The sequence below is a fragment of the Vitis riparia genome, chromosome 12 (assembly GCF_004353265.1).
Source record: "Vitis riparia cultivar Riparia Gloire de Montpellier isolate 1030 chromosome 12, EGFV_Vit.rip_1.0, whole genome shotgun sequence".
NCBI lineage: Eukaryota > Viridiplantae > Streptophyta > Magnoliopsida > Vitales > Vitaceae > Vitis > Vitis riparia.
The window spans coordinates 5,256,353-5,270,261 of record NC_048442.1 but is presented as its reverse complement, the minus strand read 5'-3'; the positions used below and the strand labels follow the sequence as shown (position 1 = coordinate 5,270,261).

Sequence of the window (13,909 nt, the reverse complement as noted above, 5' to 3'; positions counted from 1 at the left end):
TGCAAGCATTAAACTTCTGTAAAGTGTCTGTTTGGAGAAGAGAAACAGCCCATCTGATGATTGGATCAGAGCCTTAGCACAGCACCAGTGGCCTCTTTTCATTCTCCCCCCATACAATCTTCACAAACCCTAACCCTCGCTAGCTTTTATAATGCTCTTTTTCTTTTTCCACTTTTGCCCCCCTTGTTGTCATTTATTTGCCCAACCCTAGCTTCAGCTAACCCTAAGTGATTGGTTATATACTTATATGAAACTATTGTCAATTATTTTTTACCATTTTTGTCGTATTTGATCGGGTAATTTTACATCTCTCAAATATATTAATATATGTGTAAAAATATGGTATTAACATCTTGGTACAAGAAAAACTGATTTTCATTGTCAAAAATGAATAATAATAATTATTGATAATATTTTATTTAAAATAAATAAAATTTAACTTTTTTAATATGTAAAAAAGTAATTTTTTCTTTAAATGTACATATTTAGTATATAATTAATATTTTTATTTAATTTATAATTAATTGGATCAATTTTCTAAAATCTAAATTATTTTTAAAAATTATTAAACTCATTAATAAATTCAAATCACTTTGAAGTTCATTTCTTTATTAAAAAAGTTTATAAAAATATAATTATATAATAAAAATAAATAATAAATCATTTACCGATATTAATAGGATCACTATATAAATTTTAAATTATTTTTAAAATTTACCATATTATTTAATGACTCCAAAGCATTAAGTCTTCCTCAATTTAAAATTTATTTGTCTAGTGAAAAAATTTACAAAAATATTATTATATTAATTTAAATTAAAAAAAAAAAACCCAATCAAATCATTAAAATTTTATGACTTTCCTATGTAAATTTCATGACCTTTTAATACTAATTAAATTAGTTTTTTAGTTTCAAATTATTTATATAAATTAATAATTTTTTTGTATCTTTGATTTAAAATTTATTTAGTTAATAAAATTTTTTAGAGAAGCTAAAGAAAATTAAAAAAAAAACAAGTATATTTAAAAAAAAAATCATATTTAAAGATTTTCATTCTTGGTATTGGGTCGTGAAAAAGAAAAAAAAAATCCTGTTCAATTTTATTTGCTTTTTATGATTTTTTTTTTTTTAAAATTTCTCCAAGTTTTCTTTTATTCTTAAAAACTAGCAAAAATAACTTCTCCTAATTATCTAAAAATTATTATCTATTTCACTTTATTTTTTAAAATAAAAATTAGGGAACAACAATCAGTTCCATTTGTTCCATGTATTGATTTGGCTACTTTCCAGGGTTACCTGCTAATATATTTGGACAGCAAAAAAAATCAATATTAAGCAATGAGATAAGTACTCTCAAAACTAATTTAACCCTCCAAAACAAAACCCAAGCACTAGTATTAAGAACTCTCCTGCCAACTACTCTTGTTCTGCTTCTCCTTAGGCAGCAGCCTGGGAAATTCTTCAAGAAGAGGGTGAAGTGCTATTCCCATCTGATCTGAGTTGGTAGGAGTATCTGGAAAAAGAGGAGGGGAACCTGGGAACATTCTGATGACCTTAATGGTTAACTGGATAGAAGACAGTTCCTTCATAGAGTTCAACTAGTTTTTAGGGGTAGAAACACAGTGTTTTGAGTCGTTTCCTCATTCTTTTGTTCTCGCTCTGTTTTGCTCTGTCCACAACTTTCTATTCACTCGTGGGATCCAGGCAGTAGGGGTGTTGGGGGTCTCTTCTCGAGAATCCATACATCCCTTATCAACGTATGAACAGCCATCTCTCGAGCACAGGTTTAGGGGAAACGGTCCTAAGGTAGTGAAATTCCTTGTCGGGTAAGTACCCGACCCCATGAAAAGTGTAATGACCTAGGTCTGAGAAAATACCTAAAAACATCAAATTTAGATACTTATACCATGTCAAAGTAAGGAACCATGGCATATATGTTTGGAATAGATTCCATTTCGAAACTAGGGGGAAAACTAAAAATCGCTACTCTAGGAAATCATGGGAATGTTTCAGTTTTTAGTGGTGGCTGCCAAGTATGACTTCCAATGCAATAAAAATATTCAGTCAAATGACGACTAATACAAAAACAACTTCCTCTAAGCCGATAAACCAATAATCCTCATTCACAATATGCTGTCAGAAATATTTTGCAATGATAAACGCCAATGATATACACAAACCCTTTTATATAAATTAAAGAATAGGTAGAAATCACTGTTATTTTGATTGACGATGACTTGGGATGTTGTAACCTACAACATCCTCTAATAACACTGCTGTAGGCAACTAACTCAACAAACGAATTAATTAAAGAACATAGCACACAACTTGAAAAAAATTTTAAAATAAAAAATAAAAATTTGAAGACAAGGGGAAACCAATAATGGGAAAGATAAATACCATTCTGACACATAGAAACTGAAAGAAAGGCCAGTGTCTCCACACAGGAAAAATGGAGACAATGCTGCATTGTGTGTGTACAAAACCTGCAAAAATTGGAAAGCATAGATCAGATTCTTATGATGAAAGTAATTAAACCAAAGAGGTAATAAATACGAAGACTAACAAAAGAGCATGATTTAGAACTTTTGGCGTTTATGAGTATGCCACATTAACAGCTTCTGAATGGAAAACTGAATCTCATTTTGATTTTGCACTCCATGAGGAATAGGCCACATTTGACAAAATCAGTTCACAAACAACTGGCATTTTCACCAAACTTTTGGCCATCAAATGTAGGATTGAAGGATCTTATTATAATTTTTTTTAGAAAAGAAAAACAACAACCAAATTTCGTTTCTTTTTTTGGGAAGTTATTACACTTCAAATTATAGATAGGAATCAACTTGTCAAAATAAGGCTCTAAACTCCAAGCTTTGTTAATAGTGACTTGACTTTTTCTTGCCCCATGGGTTCGAAGGAGGGAAGGAGAGTTATGACATGGCTAACTTGGACATTCGGCGATAAAATTGTGAAACAAATATTAAGGCAAACAGGCTCTAGAAGCTGTAAGTTTGAGATTGAGGACCAACTCAAGAAATAGTTTTGTGGACATATCTTGTTAGCCAAATGCTTTCCATGTCATGCCTTTCAGGTAATATAGCTCAACTCAACATAAATCATACACATACCTCCGTAGGAACAATTGCCATTCACTTTTCAACTGTTCCCATCTGAAGTGTAAGTGAAACAAACCATTCTCTTTGAAAACTAACTCAGTATGAATAAACATGTCCACACAAAAGTGGGGATGAAGAGCAGTATACTGGCTCAATTAGGTATCAACTTTTCGGAGCAAATGCAGCGAGAGCATTGGCATGCACAGGTGAAAGGTTGCTCAGAAGAGGTTGCATTTGATGACCATAGAGTGAAATCAGGTGAGAGAAAGCCCTTCCTACTTGAGCTTTAACTTCAGAAGTTTCAACTGGGGATGCTGCAACTTGGGCGAAAAGATTAACCAGATCTGGAACTAGAGCAAGGATCTGTTTCACATTTTAATGGAAGAGAACAAGAACCCAAAAATTAAAAATAGAGAATGAATGACCTTCTAGATTTCAAACAACACGATCTAGCCAATTTTATTTAAGATTAGGGTATGAAACAAATACCTGAGGATTAGATGCCACAACAAGATTACATACACAGGTAAAGACAGCAATGGACTCCTCACGATCTTCTTTCAGAGGAAGAACTTTCAAGAAAACAGGAAGGACCTGAGAAAAATAACTAAGAAATAGATAGAAAAGCCCAAAAGAAATGACAAATATAAGGATTAAGGATGATAAAGAGTCACAAGACGAAAACAGAAAAATAACCTGATTCAATGGGATGGCCTCAGGGTGAACCATAATCATCCTTGCCACTGCACCAGCTGCATTATCTCTTACGGCATCATCTGGCTCAGATTCCCCAAATAATGGATAAAGCCCGCGCAATATATCACCATAGTATCTGGTAATGATGCAAGGTTCAAAGAGAAGAAAGTTCAATGTCCAATGATAAATTAAATTCAGTCCCAACAATAGCTAAACAACAGAGTACATATGAAAATGTAACAGAGGAAATGAAAATTATAAAAGAAAAATTAGAACCAAAAGGTAACCAAGAGGATACTTTAGAGTTGACTCGCCGCCATTTTTGCACAACTCTCCAACACAAAAAGCAGCATTTCTCCTATTAGTTGCCTCAGATGATGCTAGCTCTTTTAGTACCAAGGGCATCAAAGCCTGAAACATGAGGTAATTTTTCAGAAGTTAGCTGCATGTATTTAGGAGGCCACAAAGAACCAAAAACAAATATAAATTTTGGATTCTTAAGAAATTACATCAACGTATCCCGCAATTGGAGCACCCATATCCTGAGCAACCTCTGCAAGGCATGCAACCACCATGGTCCTATCTTGCGGTGGACGTGAGGATTTCTGCACTCTCCAACAATTAAATGAGTGACAAGCACACTACAACCATGAAATGACAAAAAGGTTTGAGATTTCAAATATCAGAGGCAACTAGTTGCAACTCACCGCAAATTTCATTAGAGGGTTAAATAGTGTTGCAAAAGTAGGGGCAAAATGAGGACCCATGGACTTTGCAAATGCTGGAAGAAGGTCAGAAACTGCATCCATGAGCACTTCATCATGTTCAGTATCATTATCATCAATATCACTATCTGATTCTTGTTGCTGACAAGCTGATTCCTCTCGAAGCAATACCAAGGTTGCCTCAACAAGCTGAGGCATATCTGAAAATCAAATAAAGTCAATAACAGGTCTCAAGACTCTCAACTAAAGTCTAAAACACGCATTTGCACAAGATTATTTTAATGGATAAGCAAACGAAGCTGATTAGAATCACTTACAAGGCTCAACAGCCATGTATCCAAAATCCTTGATAATCTCAGCTGTGCTCATACAAGCTTGAGCAACAACTTCCTTATCATCATCTTCTGTCATCGTCTTGATATAAATATTCATCACAGTATCTGCATAAAGTAAAGAGCATAATTGGATTCCCATTACCAATAAATCAGGTTAAGCAAGGCAACCATGGAATAGGAAAAATATTTTTCACTTCTGTGTAACATTGTACCTATAATTTCTTTTGCCTTTGCTGGCCCTTCCTGCATTAAAATATATAAATAAAATAAGCAAAATTGCGATAATATCAATAGCATATCCAGCCACCTATGGGGGCTTTCCCAACATAGAAATAAATTGGTTAAAAAGATTGGTGTGGAACTAATGGCACCAATTAGCCATACAAAGCTTCTAACAGTCAGGGCAATGGAGCCTCTTTCAGAACTTTTAATTGAAACAAATTTATGAAACAGCCTAACAAAGTTGTTGACTACAAGGAGCAGAATTAGTCAACATATTAATTTCACTCACATTATGACCTTGGAAAACTGCCTCTGCTGCTGTCAACATATCTGCAGTTAACGGAACATTTAACCATGAGTTTCAGTAAGTTCAACATCACTTCAGAAGACAAATAAGCATTCATGATTCAAACAATAAAGAGTGATCAATATCTACCACTCCAATTATTATTTACTGAAATTGAAATTCAAAAAACTAAGACCCGCCAGGGTAGCTGGTCAAGGCAAACACTAGGAAGTGTGGTCCCAATAAATGGCACATGGTCCTGAGTTCGAATTCTACCATTAATGATCCCCTAAATTTACCCGGTTCTAGTTGTTGCGAGGCGGCCAGCACTCCGAGGTTTGGGTCCCCATCGAGAGTCCTAAAGGCTTGACCATGGAAAGTTCCTCAGTTATCAAAAAGGGGGAAAAAATCAAAAACTGATTATTAAAATGAAACACCCTAGGGCCTTTGTGGAACATGGTATATTTATTTTCCTCTCTTTGGAATTCCATCACTTCTTCTTTGGACTCCATTGAGCATATTCATGCTATATTGGGGCATTGATTGTAAATTGTAATACCAAAAGGACAGTTGTAGAGATGTGAGCAAATAGAAAGCCCTCCAATGTTCACTTAAACTAGATTTTGAAGGATGCTCTTTGGACAATCCAAGCAACTTGGGATGAGAGGGGTGCTTAGAGATCATTGTGGCAATGTTGAGAGCCATCTCCAAACCACCTAGAGTGGAACTTATCATTGAGACAGAGATCTTAGCCCTTTTGGGAAGCTTGGTCTGTACAAAATTCTGGGTCTTCCGAATCTCCTGGTGGATGAGATTCTGCTATTGTCATTTTTGGATGTCAAAGGAGAAGCAAGGTCCATGGAAGTACGGTGATAGACTCACTAAATTATTAATGTTGCTAGAGACATGAATGTTCTTAAAGTTGGATTTCACATTTTACTAGTCAAGTTGTAGATCAACTAGCTACTTGAGGTGTCTTGCATTGGGTTCCTATGCGGGTTCTGTTTACCAACTTTGAGTTTGCATCTTGTTTCTTTTGTGTCTTGTTTGCATATTTAGGCTGGAGCTTTTTGGTTGAAGTTTTCTCTTTTCTGATCAGCTTTTGTACCCCTTGGAAGGGACATCTTACCCTTTTTTGTACTTTCTAAGTCAAAGTTCATCACCCAACATTTTAAAAAATTAAAATAAAAAATAAAAAGAGCATTTTCTCTTTCTCCTGGTGGATGACAGTTCATGTCATCTCTAGTATTAGAACAGAATATAAACTTCAGAAAAATGTCACAAGGTCATGTTCTTTTGACTTCAAATCAAGAAGAACTTGAAGTCTTTGGATTTGCCAATCCAAGATCAAAATATCAATTTCCATAGTTTGGCGTAGGTATAGAAGCCCCAATAGAAAAGTAGCTGATGGGAATGACAATGGTAGTGGTGGCAGAGATGGGAGCTCCAGTGGTTGTGGCAGTGCTGACATGGTGGTAACAGTTGTGGAAGTGGGAGTTGAGCAAATGGCACACCCTAGGAATATCCAACTTTCTGAAGCATGCACGAAACCAAAAGAGTGGCCTCCATTGAAGTTAGCAGTTGAATGCAGAAAAGGTTGCATAATTGTTTGTTTGCAACACTATAACTAACTTAGTTATGTTTCATTATAGATAAAGATCAGTGGGAGGGAAAAAAACTTAAACATAAGTTTAGCAAACCAAGAGTGGCGGGGCACCTATAGGATTTATATTTTCAAAGCAAGCAGTTGGTAACACGGTTCTGGCAATTATGATCATAGTGATGTCTGTTTTCCTTAAAGAGAGATTACCACATCACTAATCTAGAAGAAACTAGAAACTATTCACATGTTTTGAAATGCTTCCTAGGATGAACAGATCACAAGAACATATCGGAATAAAACATCAGTAAGATTCTGTTATGGAGAAGTACTCACATTTCAAAGCAATAATAGCTTGAAGCCGAACATCTTCATGAAAATACCCTGAGTGTCTTACCAGAATTTTCAATGACTCCTCCAAATAACTTAAACAAAATTAAAGAATCCAAATAACAACATAAATTTTCACTATGTTGACACAAGAAAGAAATAATATTAGGAAAGATCAAGAGGATACGGTGCATAAGAACCCTTGGTATGAAGTGCAAATAAGCCAAGGGCTTGAGTTGCAGCTGCCTTTTCATCCAACACTCCTGTTCTTATACTGATATTTCGAACTCTTGGCTCATCATGAGCTTCGTCATCAGATGATACTCCGCCAAATCCATTGATGTTTTCATCATCAGATTCATCAATGTCCACAGCAGAACCATCATCAAGATTGCAGGACGAAAATGCCAGAGGTACAACATGTGGAAGATACTGTTTGCCAAAATAACCTTTTACACATAAACATGGCTAAAAGAAATTAGCACATAAACTTAATTCAAATAGAACTGTGTAATACCTGTGTAAAACTATCATCCATAATCTCTGCCAAATTGCTGAAGAATCCATGTGTGTACTCACGAAGCTCACTGAACTCCAATGCAAAACCCTGGGAAGATACATAAATCAATTGCTTGAAGATATAGCATGACCCTTAAAATCAAAGAGAAGTGCTAATATTAATTACTGAAATTGCAGCTTCAATGAAAGGGGGTAAGATCGGTTCCATTTTAATTCTCCCAACAGACATTGCAACCATTCCAACTAGCTCAGTAGCCCTTGCTCGTGAACGAAGGTCCTCATCATTGGTAAGCACCATGAAATTTTTCATCAACTCCAGAACCCTTTCAGCATATGGAACAAATGCTTGCTCTGCAGCAGCCGCAACTGAACCAATTGCAGACTGCAATAACAGTAGGAGAAATCTTAACATGGTAAATAAAATCAAATTTGACATTTAAACTAAATTATGTAGAGGTTTTTGGAGAAAAGGAAAGATATCTTTATACCATGCATGTCTCTTGTAAATTACGGGGGCTGTTTTGGAGGGATGCAAGTAGTTTCCCCATCAAAGGATCAAGAAAAGGAAGGATCTCCTCACCCATATTCTCACAAAATGCCGCTAATGCATAATATGACTTTTCCTGTACAAAAGAATTAGCCTTAAGTCAAAAATTCTAAAGAAAAATAATCAACACCAGAAGTGATCCCATCTACTACACATACCTTCACTTCATCAGATGCATCCTCAAGGGCATTTAAAATGCAAGGAAGAACACTTTCATAGTGAGATACAATCTCTGGCTGCAAATGCTCAGCAAACTGACCCAATGCAAACGATGCAGCCCCTCTTACCATTTGCTCAGGATCCCTCAAAGCCCCTAACACAATATGAAGGATAGGTTCCAACTTATCTTTCATCAAGTCCAAACAGCCCTCAGAAATGACACCTAAAACTGTAGCAGAAGCTTCCCTGTACTTCGGATTTGCACTCTGACTGCTCAAAGAAGCAAATTCAAAAACTGGTGGGAACATGTGCTTTGAAAGGTTCAAAGCCATGGTGTCAATAACTTCTGCAGCAGCTCGATCTGGGGCAAGATCATCATCTTCATCTCCATTAGCTGATTCTGCAAGTAATGGGCACATAACTTGCAGTATCGGGATAACCAGCTTATGCTTTTTGAGAGAATTGGACTTGTATTTTGCTAGCCATGAAATGATCTGAATAGCCTGATATATTTCAAAACAAAAGGATGGAACAAGATATTCAGGATCCAGGAACAAATAGAAAAAGTACATCTCACCAACTCAATGAAATGATATCCCAAATAGTTAGGATTGGCTAGAACAATAGAAATACAGGAAAAATTATATTTCATCTCCTTCCTAACCTGATGGCGTGTGTTGGATTCCAAATTTTGACTAGAGCAAACATCAAGAGAGAACTGCACAATGGATTTAACAGAGTCCCCAAGAAGAGGTGCAGGAGATTCAATCAGTTCATCAAAAATTTCAAAAGCAATTATGGCCACATCCTCCTCACCAGAGGCAAGACATTGTCTTGATACATTTAAAATGCTGGGAATAAACTCTCGAAATTTGACCTGCAAAAATATTATGAGAATCAAGCCACAACAAACCAAAATGCACAATCAGATCAAGGAATTTGTATTATAGAGATCAATAAACTAAAAGCTTTCTTATACGCCAATGCAGCAGCAGAAAATTAGCTGATGTGTGATGACAGGCAATGTGGAACATGAAGATGAACAGAAAACACATGTGAAGCTTGTCAATAATAATATGAAATTAGCACTTTGCACTCCCTTGGTCAAGAAAGCAGCAGGCTAACCTCCCAAGATATTAGACAGATGGAAGAAAGAATAAAATTTAGTTGTTTTAAGAATTAAGATCATTAAAGTGATTTTGCATCAAACTAGGATTTTTTTTTTAAAAAAATTTTGTGGTTCTGTTTAATATATTTTTGTTTGCCTATCAAAAAACAAAAAGAAGAACCTTTTTGTGAGTTTTAATAATCTCCTTGTTTTATGTATTACAGTGTCGTTATTAAATCAGGAGACTACAATATGAATCCATGCAGTGTCCTTGTTGGGTCAAGAGTTTAGAATGAACTAGGCGACTTTGCCGAATTAGGGATTCAGAGCTTAGAATGAATTAGAAATCTTTGTTGAATTAGGAGTTTGCATCAAGTATGCATACAGTATTCTTGAAATATGGATTCTCTTGTGCAGAAGAGTTTGATAACGTATTCTTCAAACTCTGCTCACCACAGTATCCCTTTTAGGATTCTCAAAGAATCTAATTCAAAAACTGGCAGGAACATGTGCCTTTTCTTTGCTATCTCCATGTCTATACCTTGAAAAGCATTTGCTACAGGAGCCTCATCAAGTTGGGAAATGAGATATATGTTCCTAACTGTGGGTATAGACAAGCAAACCAGTGGCACACATTGCCGTAATGATTTCTTCTATTATAGGCTTGAAATCACTGCACAGGTGTAATGAAATTCTCTCCACGTGCTAATCTTCTTAGCTGAGTGCTATGGCAATCAATTTTTAGTCAGTGACAAAGAATTAAATCAGGAAAAAAGACTTAACCATTTTTTCCCGATGGCATATCACCATGGATTTATGTTAAGTCAGATGAATATAAATGATGGTTGAAAGACTGAGAATTCTTGCAAGCTACCTCCTTGTTCCTAGAAATGGAGACTGGTAGGAAAAATGTTATCAAGGGATAAGGTTAACTTGCTAGTTCAATCAGGTATGGTGGATTGGCCTATTTATAAGTCTCCACAGCTTTAGCTGGAGCAACTTGAGGGACTAATAATCCATCTTCCTCTGACAATGGATCACCTGGAGGCAAGGAACCCACTTCAGCAATTTGGTGCGGATGAGATTATAACTTTCATAAATGGCTTTACTGAAAGAACATGAAGGCTATAAGGATTTGGTCTCAGGTTTGAACCAAAAGCCACCAAAACCTTGGCAAAGCTGGAATTTGAGTCCTTCGGTTCTCCTTACAGTTAAGCCATTTAACAACTACTGCAAGTGGTATCAGAACTGTGTGAATTACCTCCCCAATTGAGTTGACAAAGTGTCAGGGTAGGGTTCTTAGGTGAGATAGGGGCCATACAAGACATTTAAGCTTGCAATAGCACCAAGAAAGAGGGGAAAGAGTAATTTGAGATGGGGAGAGAGAATAGAGGTAGTGAGACCCAAGGTTATGGGAACTTAGCCCAAAGTGGTGCCATCTAGGAACTATCTAAAGGAGTTTGATAGGTGAGAACAAGTTGAAGCCAATTGTAGTCCAACAAACTTGGCGTAGAACTGTAAAAATTCCAATCCTATAGAATTTTCCTTTGTTGTATAATGAGGTGAAAGATCAAAAAAGACAAAAGAAAAAGAAAGAAAAGAAAGGATAGATCTTTGGCAATCACAACAAGGTTCCTAGTACCCAAGGTCTCTTAGCACCTAGGTGAGATGAAAAGAGAAAAATAGATCTTTGGCAATCACGACAAGGTTCCAGGGCAGTCTCACCCAATGAAAGTGATCATACCTTTAATAAGTAGCATGGTTACCAAATTCTCAATAGATGAAGTGAAAAAGTTTATGAAAACCAAAAGTGCCTGCATTGTAGGCCAAATGATCAAAAAACGTGCTTTTCTGAGGCAGAATGCACAATGTTGCTCCTAACATAAATGCTTTACTAATATTAGCAATGTGGATGTGAGGTAAGCACTACCATATGAAACAAAATACAAACTCACCACTTCAGCCCCATCTTGAGTGAACTCTAGAAAAGACCCAACAGCCCTGGTAACAAGATAAGAATTCAACATGAGTGAAATTTTGTAAGAGCACAAGATCATCTTTCACAACAACATAAAATCACAAGAAATGCTAAACAAATTGAGGCTCAAGAATTACTTGAGAGCAGCAACTCTAACACGATTGCTGGTCTCATCCTGTAAACACTTGAGGAGAAGAGCCTGTAAATCTGCGAAATGAGGTCGGAATGCGATCCCGATAGTTTCCGTTAATGAGCTGAAAAGAATCAATGCCACCTTTTATCACCAAAAGAAAAACAATCATGTCTGTTAGTTCATTTAGCAGTATAAATAATTGACCACATGAATAAGTACATATGTGAATCATTCAGACCCAAAAAAAAAAAAAAAAAAACAAAAACAAAAAAAAAAACCAAAGAAAAGGAAAAGGTGAAGCATCAACTAACATTGAGAGCTCCTAAAGATGTTGAACGTGAAATGGGAAGCAGCAGAAGAGTCAAAATATCCTGAGAAGATTAGATTAAAGAGAACCACCAGTCTACAGATGATTTTTCAGGGAGTTGTAGATTGTTTCCTAATTAAATATAAAGGAGACACACTGATGTTTTATGCCAGCAAGTTTGTCCCTTAAAGAAGCCATAAATTTTACAAACAGGATAAGCGTTGACTATATTCAATATTTTTTTATAGGCAAAAAACCACCCACAAAATCTGTCCATTCTTCAACAATTTCAATCTTTTTTAATTTTTTATAAAACTTAATCTTTACTACCAAACACAAAGAAAAAGCACTTTTTTACCATGATCTTATTTATGCAGCAAACATCACCATAAGATTATAAACCATATGTTCCCACGAGAAGGAGATGGAGATGCTTATATCAGGGACTACAACTAAGAAGATGCTTCTTGAATCGTGTTTCGTTTAGCAAACATAAAACTATGGAAAATAAGGATAATGAATAAAAAAAACACATAGAATACAAGAAGAAATCTTTTCAGCAAGATGAACTTACTTCTCTATGGTCTTCTTGTGCACTCTGACTGCACTGGAACAGAAAAGGTAACAAATCTGGCCACTCCCCTGCAGGAACAGCATACTTTGCAACAATACTTACCACATTTGCACTTGCTCGCCTCACTGGCGGACTGCAAAAAAACCATCATATTCAATAAGTCTCAGTCTCCCAAAGGAACCCCTCACTATATTGATTGATAAAAGAGAAATTTGGCACAAGATCACAGAATTCAGCAAAATTACACTCAATGGTCCTTCAATTATTCACAATTTAATTGAGAAAACATTACATATGCCCAAGAAAACATAGCATTTTGCTTGGAATATTGTTATAACCAACATTGTAAGTTCCAATGAATGGCCAAAAAGACCCAGAATAGTATTCACAAAATCCAATGAATCCCATTCACACAAACCTATATTAACCCATGAATCATAGGATGGCATATGACAAATAGACTCATTACTTATTCACAATTTGACTGAGAAACATTAAAATCATTATACCGAGAACACACTAATTCTGTTAAACATGAACTGTGTATTACAAAAAAAAAAAAAGGTACAAGAAACAAGAGAAAGAAAAGAAGGGATGATTTTCCGAAATCCACTGAATCCCAGCAGCCCATCAAAATTCATGTGAACTGAAGAACACCCATGAAAATGAAAAAAAGCGTCCATAAATTATTCACAATTCAATTGAGAAAACTCTAAACTCGCATATGTCCATTCAAAACAACCTATCAAAATAAAATTAAAAATTAAAAATTTTAAAAAAAGTCGTGTCAATTGACAAAAACTCAAGAAATATTAGGTAGTGAAGATAGGTGGGCAGCTTTCGGAACATCGAAATCACCTGTGCTCCATGGTGATGCTTTCAATAAGAGACTGCTTCACTAGATGCCGAAGCTGAGGGGAAAGCTTGGCCCAGTGGCCAGTGATCTTCTTACGGAGGAGCACAGCGGAGAGTTGGCGAACATTGGGGGTTTTAGCAGTGCGAAGATGGTGAATCAGAGCTGGAATCACCTGCGGATCCTTCGCCAGACGCTTAATCTGCTCCTCAGCTTGCCGGCGAGCGTCGTTGTCAGGCATCAAGAATTGAATCAATAGGAGTTCAAGGGATTGAGCCATTGGCAGAAGTTTGTCTTTGTAGGGCTTATTGCTTCTTTATCTAGATTATAGGGTTTATGGTTCTCTCTCTAGATCAACGAGGAGCAGAGAGGAGAGAGAAAAAAAACCCTACTGCGGAGGTGGCTAAATTGCAGGGT

General features: G+C 36.0%; 1 protein-coding gene across 2 annotated transcripts; it reads right to left on the bottom strand.

Annotated features, from left to right (window-relative positions):
• Positions 1-2,157: 2,157 nt before the first annotated feature.
• On the bottom strand, positions 2,158-13,901 carry LOC117927186 (importin-4-like). Of its 2 annotated transcripts, XM_034846623.1 has the most exons (21): positions 13,498-13,901; positions 12,640-12,772; positions 11,763-11,899; positions 11,603-11,648; positions 9,204-9,416; positions 8,539-9,042; positions 8,322-8,456; positions 8,000-8,215; positions 7,832-7,921; positions 7,502-7,746; positions 7,321-7,409; positions 5,388-5,428; positions 5,089-5,119; positions 4,859-4,981; positions 4,524-4,741; positions 4,326-4,421; positions 4,115-4,227; positions 3,817-3,952; positions 3,610-3,714; positions 3,133-3,483; positions 2,158-2,487 (listed from the first exon to the last, which is right to left on the bottom strand). In XM_034846623.1, exons 1-20 carry the CDS (start codon positions 13,770-13,772, stop codon positions 3,283-3,285), a joined length of 3,147 nt encoding a protein of 1,048 aa, XP_034702514.1. In that variant the 5' UTR covers positions 13,773-13,901; the 3' UTR covers positions 2,158-2,487; positions 3,133-3,282. The 2 variants fall into 2 exon arrangements, with proteins under 2 accessions (XP_034702514.1, XP_034702513.1); XM_034846622.1 differs by having other exon boundaries at positions 3,610-3,952.
• Positions 13,902-13,909: the final 8 nt, after the last annotated feature.